Below are 21,804 nucleotides of genomic sequence, written 5' to 3' on the forward strand. Positions count from 1 at the left end.
GCTGGCTGTGTAAAAATTAGATGCTAAATACCACTACATACAAAAAAATACACCTCATACGTCGTCCTCAGTCTCCAATTAGCTGCTCTACCTCTGGCATGCATGTCTAACATAAAGGGGGACTTTAAGTGTTTTAAACTCAGTGCCCTTAATCTGTGCAACAATGGCATGTGCATAGTTTAAAGCTCAAGAGGGGGTCAAAGTCATTAATCACCGATCATGCGCTCCAGACTAAGAGCTAAGCTAATCAACTTGTCTTATAACAATCAAGGTGCAGGGTCAATTCACTTTTAGCTCAGAGTGTAAATTAAATAACAGTTCGCTCCACAAAAGGGAGGCCAATTAGTCAATCACTTGTCTTTTTTCAGTTCAATAACAAAGAACCTTCTATGAAAAGTCTTTTTATTTTTTTGGGGGGCGGTTTCTTGTCTGCCACACCTCACACACTCTGGTTTTCTCTGTCACTTTGTCAATAGAAGGGTATGGTTTCCATCAGCTCTGCCCTTTTGAAAAGCTTTCACTGGTGTTATAAAAACCCCAAGGGCAAGTGTGTGTGTGTGTGTGTGTGTGTTCCTGTGGTCGGCATCATGCGTCTGCATTTGCGCTCCCTCATATACATGAAAGCTTGTGTGTGCATGTGTTTGCATGATGGATGAACAACATAACAGGGTTCAAACTTAATATAGTCCAGCTTTTTTATCCCACATTTTAGAGTCTTTTAATCTATGTGTGTGTGTCTCCGATCAATCGGTTACCCTGTGCTCTTCGTTTGCCAGATCATTAACACCACAACATGAAAGCTCTCTTGAGGACTGCAGGGGGTCAAAGTTTGCCACATGTCTTCCTCACCACATAAAATACAACAGATATAGATGACGGATCGGAGAAAAGTATGGCGGCTCTGAAAGCTCAACCCACTGCAATGTAACAAAACGTGCAAACGTGAAAAAACCCTGTTCTGGTTTATTTAAATGTAAAGGGTGACTGCCGTATTTTAAAGCTGGACTCTATTTTCCCATGTTTTTGTGTCTAAGTGAATATTTGGGACAACAGTTTTTGAAATTGGTCGAGTATGAACTGCAGAAGGCTGCAGCTAAACGGGCTGCAATGTAATCATATTTAGTGTGTAACTCTTAATGATGATTTTAGCGTCTTTGAGAACTTTGAAAAGCGCTCTATAAATAAAAATGTATATTATTATTATCGCGCAATTGCTCACGCAAATTTTCTTAAGTTCAAGATACATAATAACAAACAGACCTGAAAGGTATTAGTATTTCCCAGTATGGTCGTTTACATAATGGTGTCAGACACCATTAAGAACAATCTGAGCCTGTCAATGGTTCAAACAGGCACTTTTAATGGATGTACTTTTAAGTTGTGGAATTTCCCGATATGATTACATAGCACGCCCGTTAGCAGCTGCGGTCTGCAGAGTTCTCCCTTAATACTGGACCAATTCAAAAAAAATGTTGTCCCTATAAGTCACTAAGGTAGAAAAGATGTCAAAATAAGGTCCAGCTGGAAAGATATCATAGTTATTACCCTTTTAACTAAAACATTTTTTTGTTTGCCTGTTTACAATCATTTTACCTAAGGTACCTATCTTTTAGATGATATGAATTGATGGTTGGATTATGAACGCATAACTAGAAGAGCGGAAACACAGATAACCAAACCATATTTTCATGCCTGTTAATACATGTAGCTATTTATGCTCTTATCAGTGTGCAGGGGGAAAAAAATTATGATGTGCCACATCCCTCCATCCAGGACGACAATCTCTCACTGCTGCCAGCTCTGACAAATAGGCCTTTATCACCTGAGATGAAAGCCAGATGGGAGAGAGAGCGAGAGTGAGGGAGAAGCAGATGGGGTAGAGGCATGCAGGGAGTGGGGGGGGAAGAGAGCGATTGGGCCGCTTTGTTGGCTGATCTGGTTCAATCCTTGTGGTGCAGCGATTGAATTCCTTAAGAGGATTCAAGGGAGTCAGCAGGCCACAGGACTAGGGTGTGTGGGGGGGAGGCACCCGTGATGGGATGATGGAGGAGAAAGGGCGTGGGTGCAGAGAGAAAGAAAGTGCAAGATTGGGAAATTGCTGAAAAATAATTAAGAAGCAAGATAGTTTAAAAAAAAAAAAAAAAAAAAAAAAAAAAAAGGTCAAGGATAAATCCTGCTCTGAGTAGAGGCCAACCTATATAGCAGGGATGATGGGTTTGCTATTTACAGAAAGGTAGGAGGCAGCGATCGTGAGAAAGGTTAATATAAGAAGTCACACACATTATGACTGTCAGAGAGAGACGGACCGTGAAAGAGAGAGGGGACAGTGGCGATTTAAGGACCGGGTGAAAAGAAGGAACGGGGAAGCATTGGAAGAAAGAGATGACAGGAGAGGAGTGGCAGGTGGTGATCTCTCATCCCATTATCCTGGGCTAATCCTGACCAGCAGTGAGCGTGTTAGCGTGTGTGGTTGTGCAAAATATGCGCGCGTTGTTTTTCGTTGTTGGCTGGACGCTCACTGACGCAGCAGGTCTGTCAGTCAACCTGCAGCCAGATTTGAGGAAGAATTGAGGGTGAGATCTGTGTAAAAAGCTGTTCTGGGTTCATTTAAAGGGCACATATATTGTGCACATACATTTGGGTGTCTAAAATGCCTACAAACCCACAAACTGTGACATAAGACAACCCAGTCATTCTGGAAAGAAAACATGTAATTTAAACAAACCATTCAGATTGGCTCTCCTTCCTATGTCAAACATTCGGGAGGGGGTCTTAAAGAGACAGGCGCTCAAACAAAGCATTTCTGAAAGAGGGTTAATACAGGTATATTCGGAAAGACACTATGAGGACATATAATGTGTTTCTTGAATATTAAAGCATGTAAATACAAGTATGAACCTGAAAATGAGCTCGACATTGCTACTTTAAAAAGTACATGTAATAGCACGAATGCAGAAAGCATCCAGGAAGGTTGAAATACTTTCACTATGTCTCAGACAAATTGGCCAATCAGTTCTACCAATGCAGTGAAACTTGACAAAAGTTGGCTGTTGTTTTTGTACAGTATACATTTTTTATTAAGTCGTAACAAGGCATTTGTCACTTAGTGCTTCTGCCGTGTCTGTCGGCTTTCCATCTCACCCTCACTCACAGAGCTCCTGACAGCTTGCGGCTTGTCAGATGAAACAAAGCATGTCTCGGCTTTCGTCCACGAAATAATAAAACCTTGGGTGTAAACTTTTTCAGAGTTTGAGAAGCAGCAGATACAGTGGGACTGGGTGAGTTGAGAGTGAGTGAGCGTTGGCAGCCCTCAGTACGAGTCCAAAGTGCCGTCACCTTCAGCACAGTATGCACAGGGTATTAATAGTCAGCTAGCCAGTATGTCTGGAGCACAATGTGTTTGTGTCACAAAAATGTACTGACACTGATTCAGAAGCACACTGCTGAGATGTGAGCTGCCGAATTGTTCTGTTCATATTAATAACACATTTTTTTGTTTGTTTTTTAACAACAGAGGCTAGCAGGGATTTGACGTCAGGACTTCTGTAGATAAAGACCTAAACTAACGGTAGGGCATAAATCAAATCACTGTACTACTGGTTCACAACCTAAGCAAAGCAATGTGTATTATTGTGTTCATGACCAAATGAGAACTCCTGCCATCAGAGCATTATGTTTGAAGAGTGCTTCATCTTCTGGCTCTAATCCAGTCTGGGCCCCCATGTAACATGATAATGTTAGATGACTGCAGTCACAGATGGAGAAGTGCAGGTCAATATTTGCATCTAAACCTAAACAGAAAAAAAGTCCAAAAACACTGTAATCCCCATTTATTAAAACCAAAGACAAAATGTCAACCACTGACAACTAAATTGTAGTAAAATGAACCCATAGGTCTAAATCATTGTAAAATGAACCCATAGGTATTTTGTACACGCAGCTGATTACGTCCATAGACTGTTTATAAGAAGTTGACGGAGTCATCGTGAGGTCACCCATTGGTTTGTGGACTGCCGTTTTGAAGCCTTGAGTTAGGTGATTTTGCCATCGCCATGTAGGACTATGGCCATTGCCATCTTGGCTTTACCATATTTTGAATGCAAGGATTGGCCGGTGTTGCCCTAAACGGCTCTGGTAGCGGCAGCGACCTGTCAATCACAGTAAGCCCGCCCTAAAGCATACTCCGCTTTATGGTCTATTTTACTCTAACTGGGATCATAACTTACTAAATGAACATCATGTTGCATTGAAGAAGACTTGAAACTAGCGATCGAGACCATAAACTCATGTTAACAATGTTAACTTAGGTTATAAAACAAGTGAGAAGTAGAGTATTTTTTCTTATAAACTTCTATACAAGGGGTCGCCGACTTATGGTCTGGAGAGAAAAAAGTTTTAAGACACTTCTGCATTGGCTTCACTCGGCAGAAACAGAGGTTGTAGCATGTTTACATCCCATATTTATGTCCATCTTAGAGGTGGCGATCTCTAGTAGTTATGACAGGAGGTCATTTAACGTAGTAAAAACAGCGACAAGTGTCCATCTTAGAGGTGGCGATCTCTAGTAGTTATGACAGGAGGTCATTTAACGTAGTAAAAACAGCGACAAGTTGACAAAGGGAGGTCGTCGGGATGGAAGGATGGGTCAAACCAAAAGTCAACGTATGTTAGGCAAGTTAACCTACATGTACATAACTTAAGTTACGTAATTAACATTATTATTTAAACCAAAACCAAGATCTTATCCTAAACGTAACTAAGTAGATGTGTCGCCTAACCATTACCAAACTGCTACCGTTTAACCATGTGTTTAAAACCGCAACCGAGTACGTGTTGATCTCTTGCCACTGGTAGGGGCCCCAATTATGAAACGCTCCTTTGGGTTGCATTAGAGCGTGGGATCAGTCGACCTTCGTGGTAGAATGGGTAGAAGTACTTTTTGGAATACTGTAAAGTGCTTTTAATAAAAGCCAGGAGTTACCTTGAGTTCATTTACAAGTCTTGCACGACAGTAACAGAATCTTTATTAAAAACTGCAAGTGCAGAGGAGAAACAGGCTTTGAGTGCTCCTGTGGGGTGACGCCCCGAATAGGAGCAGTGTTCTAATGTCTTGAAAAATGCTAGAGGTGCGAAATGGTGCTATGGCCCCAAAATATTTTCCTCTATGATCCTGAAAACTACAGGCAAGGGGGCATATAATTGAGCGTTTCCAAGGCAGGACGTCTCTCTACAAAAGATGGGAAAGTTGAAAATCATGACACAATAAAAAAAAAAAAAAAAGGGCATGCAACTCTCAGTGGGTTCCAGTGTGAACAGTGACTAGATACAACGTGGGCTCAGCATGACTCATGTAATTGCACATTAATGACGTCTAATTATGGGTGAACAAGCTTGGCTGCGTGCCGGACTCAGTGTAGGGCCCACACAACCACACAGGTTTTTCTCTAGACTCCAACCTAAAATATCTTCAAAAGCACTCGTTTCAATGCAATGTTTTTCTTGGCAGTATGACAGGAGTGCCGATTGCATTCCTTTTAAGAACTGTCAGGCCCACCAACGTAGAACTTACGAGCCAAACACTGCAGTCGATTATTGCAGTAATATTGTGCACCCACGCACCTGTTAAACATTGTAAAACCATGATTCGCTCAAAAAAGAATCACTGACAATTCACTTGTATCTAAAGCACTAATGGTACAGTCACACTAATGATTGGAGAAGAACTTCAGATTTCAGGAACAGAGTGGGAAAGCATCAATCCACACAAAACCCATTTCAACTGCAACACATTTACCTGTGTGGATTAACACAGAGTTGAAAGGGTCACCTGGGGCTCAGCTGACAGATGCTGAAGATTAGCCTGCTTTGGCCTGGAGAGCCCCTCAGACCTCTTCACAGTGTGGTCCAAACTTAATCGAACCCGGCGTGGAAACATTTGCCGTATCCGAAGGCCTGTTCATTTGATGCTGTCAGTACCAGTTTGACTTGCACGCTGGTTCCAGTGGGGGCAGTTACAGCTTGCAAGTAGAGCTGAAACGATTAGCTTATTAATCGATTGGTCGTTCTACAGAAAAATAAATTGCAACATACATCATGAAAATTGGACTTTTGACCAAAAAAAAAATGGGGAGATGTCACTCTGATTAATTGTTTAAAATCCACATCTAATTTTTCAACTAGTCAGGAATATATAATTGGCAAATTAATCCCAAAAATAAATGGTTGCCAGTTTCAGTTAACTCAAAAAGTGCAACTCCAAATGTTGACCAGGTACAAATTATGGTTTAATACTTGTCTTGGTGAGCAAGAAGTTCAAATGCACATACTGCAGAAACCTAGGCAAAATGATGGCACTTCCTTTAGCTCATAAACCCGCCATTTTCAGTGTGAAATAACAAATGTGATTTTGTTTGGAGAATACAGCTCGCCTTAAGGGCCTTTCACACAAGACGCAGTTTGCCCTGAGCAGGCCTGTGCATTTTGTTTTTTTCCCAGCACCCCCTGCGATCCCCACCCACCGCAGGTTAAATACACTGCCCCCATTCAAAGGAATGGGATGACTGGCGTCTTTGCCGCAACGCCTGATTTGCTGTAAATGCAGCCTCAGGGATCAAACACCAATCACACAAAGAGGGAGTCGCTGTAATGCACATCTGTTTGAGTGATGTTTGACGGAAACACCACAGCTCAATCCGCTCGGTTCCTGTGCTTGCTGAAACAAACAACAAAAAGATATTAAAAAAATGCTTCCATGTTTTACATATGCAGGCCAGCTGCTTGATGCTAAACGCATTCTTCTCCTATCATCTAAACAAAAGAGAGCCCACAAGTAAAGCTCAGAAATATGAGTAAACAGCTCACATCATTCTAGACGACATCCCCCATGGTGCATCACATGTTGTGTTTCAGCTTTGATTAGAGGACTGCCTGCTTTTTATATGCTGTTGAATTAAACCAAGTTCACACTTATGGATGATGTGTGCAGCCCTGATGTCGCACAGCAAAACCCATCTTCTCTTGGTTTCTTGGGGGTATTTTTTGTGACTTTCTTTTTGTGTTCCAGCCTCCGGCTTGCACTTAGAAATGATGGGGCAAAATTCTTATTTATGTTCCACCCAATGTAAATAATTGACTTCTGCCAGCCAAAATAGGCCCAGCGCTTCAACCACAGCGAGGCTGCATATTAAATCTTTAATGACTTTGTGCAAGAATAAGCTGGGACTCTGAAAGAGCGCCAATTTATCGAGACAGAAAACACCCATTCAGCGGAGAGCACACACAATTAGCACGGGCCCAATCTTTCACAGACGAGAGACTTTTTGTTGTTGTTGTGCTACATCCTTTCGATGTCTGTGAGATATCACTAACAAAACTCCTGCAGCTAAAAGTGGCTTTGAATGCGTCTGCCAAACCCATGCTCCCTTTGCTCACTACATTCCCAATTATTTCCCTGTGCTGTATTTCTGCAGGAATGTGTGGTTTCTGAAGAGTGCAGTCTGGCTTTCCTGAAAAGGTCTTGAAACAACACAAGATGCTGGCCGACTGGCGCTCCACCCTGTGCTCAAGGTTTTACTTTACAACCTCTTAACTAATAGGCTGAGCATGCTGGGGTCTCAAGAGAGGCATTATGAGTGGTGGTTAGAAAATAAAATCTGAAGAAATGTTAAGAGACAGCTTTTGTTTTTGACGCAACATGACGCATTGAACTGCGCTTCTTGGTATGCACATAAAACTGATCTTCCAAGTGAGAACAGACAAAGATATGCCGTGAAAGCTAAGAAGCTGGAGAGGTTGCGGTGGCGTATCCCACACTTAAGAGAAGACACTATCAAAACCCCACCAGGAAACAGATGTTTGCAGAAGCTCTTCGCACTGCAGTTCTAACAAAACCTGTATCTTGTGGTCACCGAGTCACACATAGAGAAACAAAAAGCAGAGGCTGCAACAGTAAGCAATCATCTTCAGAAAACATAACAAAGGCATCTTCAACAGACTCTTCAAAGCTGTGTGTCGACGCAGGGATTGAGCCAGCAGCTCCGTCTGCCACAACGCACATGTGGCGAGGGCAGTGGAGTTCATTAGATGCAGACTGTAAAAGCAGGATGCCACAATGTCAGTTTAAAAACGGAGCCTATGAGGCGGGAGAGAGGTGACGTAACCACAGTTAAAGCCAAGGATACATTTTCCAAGTATTTGTTCTCATCATATTGCAAAAGTAGCTTTGGAGATCAGACGATCGGCAATTTAAGATTCTACTCCCAAAGTGTGAATACTCATAAAACAACGATTTACATGGACAGTCGGGTCAAAGGTTTTCTTCCCACAATGAAACTCAATGGAATTGTTTTGTAAGATCTCTCCTGCCTGGTTAACTCAAACGTCTCTTTCTCCTTGCCCTCAATTTGTAGGAAAGGCTTTCCAGGACCAAGAGGAGACATTTTCTCAGACTGGACAAAGCTCCTCCAGAGTCACAGCAGACACAATTCAACTATATTCCTAGTCGTCCTAAGCCCCTTTTTCATGCGCTGGCTTGGTTTGACTCGGTCTGACAGCCCACCATTGCGAGGATTTGCATCTCCATTACAACGGGCCACCCGCTTGAAGGCGTGTGTAACCACGGCTGTGACTAGTAGTCAAATAAAAAACGGTGGATAAATATATTTTATTTTCTATATCTTTCACAATAAAAGTCCCCCGTTATTTTTATGCTGCTTTTTCCTTTCTCCCTGCAGTATTAGTAGACTTGTTTTCATTGATAAACAATGGCTAGCAAAGCTATGCTTATTTAGAGATTAACACATTTCATTTTTATCATCTAAAAACTTTTATCATGAACCAGCAAAATCGGAAAAAGTTGGGCTTTCATCAGCAGCAACGTAACAAGACAGCTGACGGTAATATAAAGCAGATATCTGAAAGTTCTGAGAGCTGAACAAACACATCTTTCTCTCTGGTCCACTTGAAGGCAAATCTGGCACAACTCGAGAATACAAAAAGGCCTACTAGTGTGGGTTCATGATACGCTTACAGTAACAGGGACCCACTCATAGAAACAATGTCTCCATACTAGTGGCCAAAACCTCCAAAGTGAGCCTTTAAACTTGGCTGAGTTCCACGGTGACATTGAGTAAATGAAGATTGCCTGAGTTGCTTAAACACTGTTTCAAGGGTTAACTGAGCAGCACTACCGGACATTGGCAATGATCACAGAAGTTACCCAAATTGTTCTGAGGCTGAAAGCTGCTTACAGCTTCTGAAGATCCCTCATTCTCTTTATATCCACTATTTAATTCTTTGTGATGAAGCTCAATAGCCCTGGAGAGACTGCGGGGGGAAAGCCAGAAAGGATATCCTGCCGAGCCCGGAGGATAGAGGCCACGGAGCCCTTCCACTCACCCACCCAATCACTCCATTAAACAAATTATCATCATCACAGTAATCAAGCTTTGCACCCTGCCTGCCCGCTTCCATTATACCGTGAAAAACGGTTTAAGCATAGCATGGAAACAGATTATAAGTGAAGCTATGACCTTGGCTGATGTCGCTGTCAAAAGGGTTTATATTTTTTTGGGGGGGGGGCTGAAGTAAGACGGTTTTAACAAGAGAAAGGGTGAAAGCAAGAGAAATCCAAAAGGAGACCGACAGAGTGTCAACGAGGACAGCGTCAAAACTGGTTCATGTCATCAAATCTCCATACTGTTTAAAAAAAAAGACAGAATATACCCCAAATATTATGTTTCAAATGACCAAACCCCAAGCAAAATAAAGCCTGCAACCTGTGACAGATTTCCAGTTAAAGGGTCAAGCATGTACCTGACTGCACATGACCTATTCTGACTGGCAGCCTCTGCTTGTTTAGAGACCTCTCCCTGTAATTTTCCACCCGTCTAGAGGGCTGTGTGGTCTCGCCCGTAAGGAGAGCGCCGGCAATGAGCGTGTCAGCGGTATTTGCATTTAAAATCAAAATGGATTCCATCTGACACGGTTTCTTGGGTCTAAAGCCTCTCGGGGCTGAATAATAAACCCAATCCCTCGGCGTAATGGAGGACTGACTGCTGGGGCGCTGAATGCAGCATCATGCTCTACTGAAAGGGTTTACAGTCGCAGTTCGAGATCACAGATGGCTGTTAACAGAGTGCATTAGTAAAGATTAACTCGCCTGGTGGATTCTCCACATTAGTGCCTCTGATCATGTTAACAACCACGGCAGAGAGACAGCGTGCGGTACGATAAGCCATGCGTTTTGACCTGGGGCTGCGCAGTTAATTGTGTGTGTCAAATCTACTGCAAGAAATGTTTTGATTTCCTCGTTAGAGACTATTGGCAATATCAAAATGTCATACAATATAGAATATCCAACAGAGTTGCAAATAGCAGTCCAGATGTTGAAAAGATTTAGTAGTGTTAATCTTAAAAGGGCCAGTGTGTAGAATTTTGGGGGATCTATTAGTAGAAATGTTTTCATGAGTGTAGAATCTTTTGAAATGAGTGAAGGGGTATTTAGTTGGTTGCAATATGCACCAAATCCTGCACACTGTCCCTTTAAAGGGGTATAATAAAGTTTGTACATTTTAGTCCATTAAATCACACATGTTGTTCATTACTCAGTTACCCTTCCCTTAAGACATCTAGTGATTTACAAAGTAACTAATTAACAAAACAAACCAAAATAAACAATTGAAGGGTTCAAAAGGATTTTTTTTTAGTTTTGGACTGTAAGTCAGGCAAGTAGGACATTTAAAAACACGACTTTGGGCATCAGAAAATCTTGGACAGGAATATGTCACTTTCAAACTAGACATCAATCAATCAATAACTGGCAGTAATCGCCACTTGAATAAGTAAGATAGGTCACTTTAAGGTAATCCCATACCAAGTCCGGTATTTTTGTGTGAAAAAAAATAATCATAAAAACGAAAAAACATTCATATGCATGGTAAATTGCCCCTGGTGCTATATATTAATTGTTTATTGAAAACGTTTGAGTGACCAATGACAAACAGAGTTTCTGTTCCATTCATAGATCACAGGAAGAGCTATGTTCACATATTTTACTTCTTTTTTTTATTTATTTTTACACTTTTTTTCAAAATCACACCTGTTTTTTTTTCAGATTAGAGACGATAAATTAGACTCATACTCAGTGTGAAAAGGCCCTCAGTTTGAACCTCAGTCGCAAATGAAACTCCCCTCCAAGTATTTTCTTTAATTTAGTGCCCAGCAATGTCCCTTTATATATTTGCCCCCTTTTTCACCACTTTCAGCTCTTTCGGTTTTACAGTGTGAGTCACTGTCTGCTGATGTGGTCACAGATTAGACTTTCAAATATCGGACGTCTGCCACAACAGCACTTGGAACATCTGGACACAGATCCAGCGGTCTGGACATCGCAGTTCCTCCAAATCAAAATAAGGAAATGAAGCAAACCATTGCCTTTGAAATTGAACTGGGATTCAAAACTAGGACATGAAAGTTCTGCTGAAGACTCAAATGTTTGTTTTTGCCAAGAATATGGAGTGTTGAATGCACATTTCTTTTTCTAAGCATAGAATCAACTGGCTTGTTATTAAATTACCGGTTATGTGCTGCTCATAAGGAAAGTATTAAACGCTGGAAGCATTAAGAAGTCTCCTGAGACTACCCACGTGGAGACAGGGATGGAAACACAGCTACTTCCTCTTTTTTTGTGATGCATTACAATGACGATGACGATCTCAATAATGAATATTCATGAGCACTCAATTGTAGCCTTTAAAGGCGCTGCTTTTCACTAAAACGGGATGAGTTTTAGTGCTCTGTGCTATGTGGGGAGCTCACTAATGAATTCCCCTCTCCAGCTCATCGACTTCCCCAAATACACCCTGGAGTCCCAGAGTTTTTCCCATGAAAACAGCTCCAGATTAAGTGGGTGCATGGAGTATAATTTGCGGTTGGTGATACACCCTGCACAGAAAGCATGATTTACACGCTTAAACTCATTTGGTGCCGTTGTAAATTTCAAGATGGGGGTGAAATAATGGAAACACCAGACGTCAGAAGTGCTTTTGCTCTGTTCGGAGCAACGCCAGTGCAGATATCAATTTGGTGCCTTTTAGAGACGATAAAGTGTGCTCGTAAATACGGGTGAGAGCGCACATGTGTTTAATGTGCCGTGCCGTTTTTCCACAGCAATCTTTGGAGTTGGATGGAAAAACCTAGCTGATGTCATGGCTTCGCATGTCTGCCATTTGTTTTTTGGGACAGTATACAGATGGAACACATTTGGTCTTAAGATCATTGTCTATTCAGTAGAACAAAGTCAACGGAGAAAGTTTCATGAGCAGCTTTTGATTTCACTTCATCCTTTGAGGAGCCAACCTACTAAAACCTGAATGGACCGCAATCTAAGTTAACGATAGCTTTAAAGGATTTGGTTTTTTTAGTTGGAGCTATACGCCAAGCTGTTTAATGTCAGAATTCCAGCAGTACTGTTAAGTTACTGTGATGAAAACTTTAACTGGTTATGAAACTGTCTCTATTTTAATACTGATGCCTCTAAATTACCTACATAATACAAGCCATCAGCGAGAATGTTGGATATTTGTTGCAAAATCAAAAAAGCTCTTGCATGTTAACCAGAAACTCCTTCAGCTCAGACTACAACCGGGCCTTCAGCAGCGACCAGTTCACCACAAACAGACCCAGACACGGCTTTGACCAGCAGTTGGAAGCTTTGGCAGGAGGTGGAGAGATTTGCGCCTGGCAGCAGCAGCAGCAGCTCCTCCTGCCAGGAGCAGAGCTGCTCCGCTGGTCCCCATTGGGAGCCAACACTGACACCATACTGCTGGAGGCCCAGGCCGCATTTCTGGGCCCACTGGAGGAAAGGGAGGCACGGGAGAACCAGAACCCGGACTTTGCAGGGCAGACTGTCAGGCCATGCAACAAAAAAAACCGAGATTTTCTAAAGTGAATCTGGTGTGTGGAAACACCGCTTTTGGTCACAGTGACTGCCAAAATAAGAACAAAATGCAAGTTTCTTGTAGTGACTATAATTGGAGCGACGCAGCAATGTATAATTCTTATGCTGATTTGTATGTGCTTTAACTTCTCTGGACAGTATAACATCTACTTAACCGTATTGCAAGAAGGTGTGAGATTCAACAAAGTAAAAGCTAAAACTAGCACAATGCGGTTTGTGGTTTTCCTCTGTTTTATATCAAAGTGAATATCTTTGGTCGGATAAAACAAGAAATCCAAATATCCCAGCTTCTTTTTAAATCCAGTTAGGTAGATTCCTATAACTCTTACAAACTGTTGCTGCAGACTAGAAGTCACATACCACTGTCACTCTTTTAACCACATGGGTTTGTCTCTTTCGTTTCATCTCCCTGCCAAGCTAGACACCTTTAACACCTCACACAGAAAAGCTCCAGACACGTCCTGCCTGTCTCGGGGGAAAAAAACAAAACCTGAACACTAAAAAGGGAGGCAGGGTTCACACTCTTCCCCCACTCCTTCCTTTTCCATCATCTCCCTATTCTTTTCCTCCTACCGACTGAAACTGGAAGGCAGCAGACCATTAAAAAAAAAAAATTAGAAAAAAAAGGGAGAAAGAAAGGAAGAAAACAGACGTCCTATCGCAGGGTTTTCCCCATCTCTCTTTGTCACCACCACAAACCCCTCAACTGCAGTGCTGCCAAGGAAGTTTCCATTTGCTAAGCTAATTAAAAGAGAAAAAAAGGGTGGGAAGAGAGAGCGGTGGGAACAGAGAAAGAGTAACCTTTCAGGTCTACTGTGTCTAAATATTTTCATCCAGATTGCCACAAGCGCATGCAGAGGTTTTTACTGTCCAATGCTGCAGCCTCTGATAGCCTGCTATAGCTAAGGTGACTGTGACAAACCGGCACTTGTTTTGCTGCAGCCACGTCTCCCTTGGTGGCTGGGATTACAGTGTATTTTAAACACGTGGCTATAAACTCACACACACACACACACACACACACACACACACACACACACACAAAAACACACACACACACACACACACACACACACACATAAAAAAGGCCCGAATGCACAGAGCACCAGCGCACACAAACACATGCACAGTCAACAGGGTTTTTGACTATTTGGGAGTCTTTACTAGTATGCACAAGACCCTGCCAAAGTAAGAGCCTCTTCCAATTCGTCGACAAGAGAGAGGAAGAGGAGGAGGAGAGCAGCTCTTTTCAAACACACATACGACCTGCAGATGTTGGCAAATCCAATTCAAGCACTCACATCTTAACAGAAGGGAAATGGGGGGGGGGGTATATTGTGTGGGGAGAAAAAAAAAAAAGGAAAAAATATACTCTTTCCCTTCATTCCTTCCAGATGCCTGAGAAGGAAATATAATGCCACTGTTCTCGGCCTGATCCAAGACACTGTGGTAATGACAGGCAGGTATCTTGACCATGCTGGCAGAGAGAGAGAGAGAGGACGCAATGTAGAGAGGAAAAACAACACGGGGGAGGCAAGAGAGCATGTGTGCCAATGTGTGTTTATCCACTTGTGTGTGTGTGTGTGTGTGTGTGTTTTGTGTGTACGGTGACAAAACAGGAGTTCATGCTTGGACACAGATGGATTCAGGGGGGGAGAAAAAAGAGGTTGGATGGTGGTTGCTGTTGTGCTTTCAGCGGCCCAGCAGCCTCTGCCTTCTGTGGAGTCCATTAGCGCTTGCATAATGCTTGGCAGAGAGGGACCGGGTGAATGCACCCCCCCCCCACTGAAGGGTCGGACAGAAGCTAGGAGGCATAGGTTGTTCTGCAGAGCAAAAAAAAACCCTCTGTGTTCCTGAGTGTGTCAGTGGTGGATTCATTGCGGAAAATTAAGAAAAAAAGCTTTTTCACAGTCAGACAAAACACGAGCAGCCACATGCTGGGGAGATGACTGTGTCTCCAGTTTGAGGAATTCTAGGTTAATGCAAAATAAAAGAGCATCATTAAATATACAGCAGGCGAAAGCAGCAGTAGCAGCACAGCATCTGGCCTCGGCTTCTATGTGGCACCACGTCCTTTCATTTCTCTGCTCAGTCGTTACCCTCGTACACCTCAACTTGCATTACTTTCTTTATTTGGTCATTTGCATCCTTGCGTATTATTTCTCGTCACACTGCTCCCTGAATAATTCCTCCTCTTGAACACAAAATGTCAGAGAAGAGGGTAAATATATTATTTGTCCGCCCAGTGCAGACAGGCATTTTACTTATTCATCGTGAAGTGCATCAGCAATGAAGTGCTTTAGATGAAGCACATTGCTTTTATCGCTGGAAAATGAAGAGGACATTTCCAATGTACACACCTCATTCAGCCTTGTGCTGTGAAACAAACTGTGATGGGTTGCATTCAGCCGAGTAGCCTTAAAGAGGGCCAGGAGGATTTATTTATATAAAAAAAAAAAGAAAAAAAAAAGAAAAAGAAAAAAAACCATCAAGAGGAAAAACATGACTTTTATAATTCATATAGCCTTCAGATCTTCAATCTAAGCAAAATGAAATAGCAGTCTGGGTTATTTGTTCTGGGTGAATCTAGGGGTGAATGATGGGTGTAGATGTGTTTGTCGGGAGAAATGAACAAGAGGCAGCCTTAATTTGAGAGGAAGGTCAGCGTCTGCCTCTGTGCTGTTCATTTCATTACCATCAAATAAGCAGAAAACTACCCATTCAAGCCAGCAAAATGAAACTGGAATACTGCTGTGGGAGCGAGATAATACATCCCTCACGACACAAAGGCCTCATGCACCCCCCACCCCCGACACACACTTGGAAAAGCCCTCAAAGGCTTCTTCAACATGAAGTCTTGTAGTTGCTACCGTGGCCTTTTCACCTTTGAAATACTATAAGGGATTTTCTCAGGGTTGGCATGCCAGTTCTTTTTGACAATTTGAGGTTGGTTTATCAGAGCGGTCCGACCTCACTTGACCTTTTTGAGAAAAAAGACGGGGACAGCTTCATAGATGGGGTCAGTCCATAAATAACGGACAGAAGAAAGAAAATAAACAGATATGTGAAATCTTCTGTTGGCTGTTGTCTCCAGAATCCCTTGAACTTTGGTGTAATTTGGAGTCTGTTTCTCCTCCATCCTCCCATTTACCCACTCTCTTCCACCGCACTTGAAGCGATTCCTTTTTGGAGTCCGGCATCAGAGTGCGAGAGGGCACTCAGAACCCCCTTGTAAATCGCAGATGTAAAGGGGGGTGAACGACACCCACCCTTTCCACCAAAACAGACACAAATTACAGACCACAACATCTGCTGAGTGGCTCGCACCGAAACGCTGGGCTGAGCACATGCAGCCCGGTTTGGCGAGGGCAAAAAACTTCCTCCTCTCTCACAAAAGTTCTTGAAAGCAGAGGAGTTGAAATCAGAGGAGTTGAAAGCAGAGGAGTTGAAATCACGGCGAAACCAGTATGAGAGCAAAAGATGCAGAGGAGAGTTCACTATGATGACCTCATCCAATGAGAGATATGACAACACCACACCGGCATGGCTGCACTTTGCATCCCGCACAACAGTATTTACCTTCAACTAGAGGCTTCAACATGTGAAGGGACCTCACATGTTGCTGTCAAAGCATTCCTCGCTAAGTGAGCTGGTAAGCTGGACAACAACAACAAAAAGCAGAACATAAACGGTTTCTAGACAAAACGCACAACTGGTTCACATGACCATACGGGATTGTGGGTGACGTAAAAATCACTTTCTCGATAATGAAATAATTACTTTTTTCAAAGCCAGGAGCAGTGTGTTTTATCTGAGGGTGATACTGTACCCCTGTGATGTGACCGGGTAATTAAAACACAGATGGATGTGCCTAAAGCAGGTTATCAACCACTTGTCAACACCAGTGCCAATATTGAGAATCAATGCCCTGTGTCAAGTTCCAGTGAGGCCTTCAGGGGACACTGATAAAGGGGAGGTAGATATTGATCGGGTTAAAGTGTGAGTGTCTGATTTGTCTGTTTAAATCATCTAGATGATGATGGTGGTCAAGCATGCCAACCCTGCCATATTCTTGTAATGGATTACCTCATATTTTGCCAAAGTGTCTGGAGTATTATACTCTCTGTGACCAGGAAAATATCACCCTGTACTTTGTGCTGCAATCAAATATATGGCAATAACTGCTAACTCTTTTAATTGTTGTGTACACTGTGTAGTAAACCCATTTTATTGGCACCATGTGTATACTTGGGCCATTGCAAGTACACGATTATGTTAAAGTTCAATAAAGAGCTGAATTGTTGTGCACACAGACACAGGCCTGGTGTGGCAAAAAAAAAAAGAGATCATAGAAAACATGTACAAAAATGTACTCTGAGGATGACCTTGTGCAAAACAATGAGTCATTAAAACAACAGTGTCTGATTCAGCTAATCAGCAGCTCTAACAGAGGGGGAGGCACTACGCCAAGCGACAAGTCGCAACCCACAGAGACACAACAGGAGGGGACAATAATGACAGGGGCTGCACACCAAAGTGCCAAAATCTGTCATTCCAACAGCCCCGGGCCAATTTGCAGGGTGATGCACACACAGCTAGGAGTCACAACGCTGACTAGGACCTGAAACTGAATCAAGGAAACAGCATCAATATGTTGGTTCAAACCTAGGCTGATGATAAAAAGGGGGGGGGAAGGAACATTTAGAATAAAAGTTGGGATATCGCCCTATTAATTCAAATGTCACAGCCACTGAATGCTTGCCACCCAAAAAAAAGAAGAAAACCAAAGTTTTAAGCTGGATAGCTTTAAAAATGTTGACATCTACTCAATGATGCATTTATTTCCGTGAGCATGGACCTGTCTACAGCTCTCATAGGAATCAACAGCATAACCAAAAAAAAAAAAAAAAAAAAAAAAAATCACTGCAATACAGCTGTAATGCTCATATAGAGGCGCACCGTGTTCCCTACTGATCCTATCGTTCATGTCAGATGTCATAGAGTCTTAACAGTTCTATCATTTCTCAAACGAATAATAATAATAATAATATATACGTGTCTTTACTGGCTACGTCCTATAGCTTCAAAAGAGATGTTTAAGCAACAAACACCAGCTCGTTAAATAAACTTCATCCACCATGGCTCCTTTAAAGTACTGCCTCTTGGTGAACACCTACAGCGAAGGAGCGAGAGGAGCACATTGACCTCTACAGGCTCTGCTTGATCTCGCCATGTGTATTTCAGTACTGAATATGATTTCAAGAAAAGTGGCTATAAGTCTAGCTAGCTGGTCAGACACAGAGACTGAATGGGCAATCAGACAGACTTCTCGGCTAACTACGAGCGAAACGCTTCTCATTGATTCCATCATTCTGTCGTTTTTCGCACGACATGGAGGAGAAAAAAGGCAAAAAGCTTCGAGTTGTTTCTCCCATCAAACAAAGAGCAAAACAAAACAACAACAAATAAAGACAGCAGCGAGTGATCTGTACGTGGAGCCAAGTCCCCCCCACACACACACATACACACACATATATATATATATATATATATTTACCCCGTTTTTAAGTTTGCTTTATAAAAAATAAATAAAAAAAAAAAAAAAACTCACCCTTTCCCCGGAGAGGAAGACGATCAGCCCGAGGGTCAAAATTATCCACACGTTCCTCATTATTCCTCTTTCGTTAATTTAAAAAAAAAAAAAAAAACGCGTTGTAGCGAGCAAAATGTCAAATGTTCCCCTCCTCTTCTTCTTTCTTCTTCTTCTTCTTCTCTCTTCTCTCTCTCTCTCTCTCTCTCTCTCTCTCTCCCCTCTCGCTTTCCTTTGCACCCTTCGCTCCAACTCCTGCCGCTTCTCTCTCTCTCAGGAGTGAGTGGGATCCCACCGGATACGTGTTGCGTTTTGGTTATTCCTCCCCCCTTCTCTCTCTCTCTCTCTCTCTCTCTCTCTCTCTCACACACACACTCACACACACTCTCTCTCTCTCTCTCTCTCTCTCTCTCCAGACACTTCCTTTTTTCCCCTGTGTAAATCTGACAGTAAAAAAAAAAAAAAAAAAAAAGACACACGATACAAAATAAGCACGGCGTTAACTGCAAAAAAAAAAGTCCTCCGCGCGCCTTGCGTCAGCGAAATCCGCCACGAGACACCTTAGCTCGCTCTCCTCTCTCCCTCAGCGCTCACTTTGGCAATAACGAGGACAAAGCGCTAAGCACGAGCACGACTGACGCTCTGGCGAGTGCGTGCGCTCTTTTCGGCCATGTCACCGCGAGACACACAGAGAGAGAGAGAGAGAGAGAGAGAGAGAGACAGAGAGAACTTGCGACAAAAGTAGCGCAAAAAAAAAAAAAGCAAGTCAATAATTGCACGGTAATCATAACCAACCAATTATGTTGTGTATTGACGTGCTGCAAGTCCTCATACATATTAATAATTGTATTTAGTTAGTTTTTTTTGCCACTGGGGAGGTCAGATAACAGACTAATTGGGACATTTATCTCCACGTTGGGATAACGATCGTTAATTGCACCCCCTAATGAGGATTTCATAATGTCACTCAGTCACTGCACTAAATAACAATCAAGCCTCGTGTTTATTATGCAGCCGCGGTGTTATGAACACATCTGATTCCGCCGGTCTTTATATATATATATATATATGCTATGAACAACTTCCTGTTAGCAACGCACTGCACAATAGAGATGGAGTTTAACACTAAAAAGAGTTACATCAGTTTTATGACTAGGAAGCTACACCACCCCCCAAAGTCTCACTGAGTTCAGCTATTTATGGGCAAAGTCTCCCCCTGCTGGTGTAACTGAATACCTCCCCCCATAATCTACAGAATATCACAATCATGATTTTAGTTTGATTTAGTTTTTATTGAATCGCAAAAACTCAATTTGCAACTGCAAACTTGCTCCAAGCGTTATATTCAGGTCTGAGCGTGAATGTTGACCTTCGGCCCACCTTTAATATCAATTCAGCTGCTTCTACAGAATCATGGGATTGATGTTGTGTTTAAGGATAAAGATTAACTGGTTCTGTAAAACTGCTCGCAAACTCCTAACAGCTAGCTGCCTCACCGTTACTGTTGTCGTATCAGCTTCAAAGAAACCCGATACGTCAGAAGTTAAACGTCCTCTCTCTAAAGAATCACGTTTGCTTTATGAAGCATCTGCCTACAATGGCTTTGTAAAAAGTCTGTAAGCGTGCACACACATGCCCCTTTAAGCTTCACAGTTTAAAACATGTGAGAATAGTCCCTGATTTGAGAGGCAATTTAGTAATTATTCAATACATTTTAGAAAATGTTGGGTTTTTTCCAACACGTAGCAGCCTTTAAATGCTCTACCAACAACAAACCTGCTAGCCCAATGTTTCTTCCACGTCACAGTGAATTTCCACATCACTAAAATCCATTCAGAACAGTGCAAACAGCCTTTTCCCAGAACCACTAATCCCACCCGATAACAGTCTGCCCTTTGTGCACAGTGAACCCTACAACTCCCCTCATCACAAGTACTGCCAAAGTAAATTCCTTAGCCACACATAGTATTGCAAGTCAGTTACAGCAGATACAAGGTGACATCCTTCAAATCCACGAGCCAGAGACATGTGTCATGTGCAGAATGTAGTAGACATAATAATGTCTTGGTGTGTCTGTAAAGATTTGGCAGAAATGTGATTATGCTCACGTCACGCTCAACTGAACTGCTGAGTTCAAACACACAATATCACATCCTTGACTTGGTTTAACTCATTAACCTTTAGCATTCAGATGGAAAGAGATGTGATCCCAGCCAAATTAGAAAGCTTTCCTTATGACTGTCACTGCTGGAACACTTTTCGGGAATTTTTAAAGGCAACTTAAATCTTTCTGGCTGATTAACAATAATAATATGTGTGCAATGAATCATCATTGTTCAGTTTGTGGAATGGTCTATTGAGAGTTCACTGGAAATTAAATCCAGTTGTATTTACTGATGAAGTGAAGAGTGGTACTTTTTCCTTTTGAGAGATCTACACCACTGATTATTGACAATCCAAGTCACACAGTTTTAAATACAGAGGTATCCAAAAGGCAAATATGTAGGAAATGGTTCAACTTTCTTGGAAACATACTTATTCGCTTTCTTGCAAAGAGTTATATGAGAAGATAGATACCACTATTGCATGTATTTGGTAGATATGTAGATTTTAGTTTATTTAGTGGTTAGCTAAACTTTGAATAAAGACTGAAAACAGGGTGAGAGTGCTGGTCTGGCTCTGTCCAAACTTCACTAAAACCACTGATGAGCATCATTTCTAAAGCCCACTAGACACGTTATATCTTCTTCGTTAATTAAATCTGTACAAAGATTGTCAAAGTAAAAAAAAAGCTATTTTATGAGGGACCGTTGGCAGGACCTCTTCTTTAGAGTCCCCACTGGTTGCCTGCCAAGTGGTCTTGGCCAACAAGTAGTCTGCCACAAAGGCCCCGTAAAATTGCAAATTGTCATCTTTACACTTGGGTTTTTGCATGAATTAAACTAATGGGATGTAATGTGATAATTATTGAGATTTAGAAGAGCTGACACAGCTATTTTGATACCTTTGGACCGAGCCAGGCTAGATCTTTTCATTATTTATGCAAAACTAAGCTAACAGGCCCCAGCTACATATTTACCACACAAACTTGTGAATGTATCATTTTTCTTAACCTAGTTTCCGGCAAGGGAAAGGAATGAGCAAATTTCTCAAAAGGTTTTTTCTTAAGGTAGTAAATAAGTAATAGCAGAAAGACTCTGACAAAACGGGAGAGCTTGACTTAACAGTTGGCGGGGCAAATGTAAACCAATTTTTT

At 42.1% G+C, this 21,804-nt stretch overlaps 1 protein-coding gene across 1 annotated transcript in view; it reads right to left on the minus strand.

The window, feature by feature from the left end:
* sdc2 (syndecan 2) overlaps positions 1–18,914 on the minus strand; it is a 45,854-nt gene extending 26,940 nt beyond the window's left edge. The window contains exon 1 of the mRNA XM_054606448.1: positions 18,570–18,914. Within this exon, the coding sequence (XP_054462423.1) occupies positions 18,570–18,629 (60 nt within the window). The 5' untranslated portion in view covers positions 18,630–18,914. The remainder of the gene's footprint in view (positions 1–18,569) is intronic.
* Positions 18,915–21,804: the final 2,890 nt, after the last annotated feature.

This window comes from Anoplopoma fimbria, chromosome 10 (genome assembly GCF_027596085.1).
Source record: "Anoplopoma fimbria isolate UVic2021 breed Golden Eagle Sablefish chromosome 10, Afim_UVic_2022, whole genome shotgun sequence".
Classification (NCBI taxonomy): Eukaryota; Metazoa; Chordata; class Actinopteri; order Perciformes; family Anoplopomatidae; genus Anoplopoma; species Anoplopoma fimbria.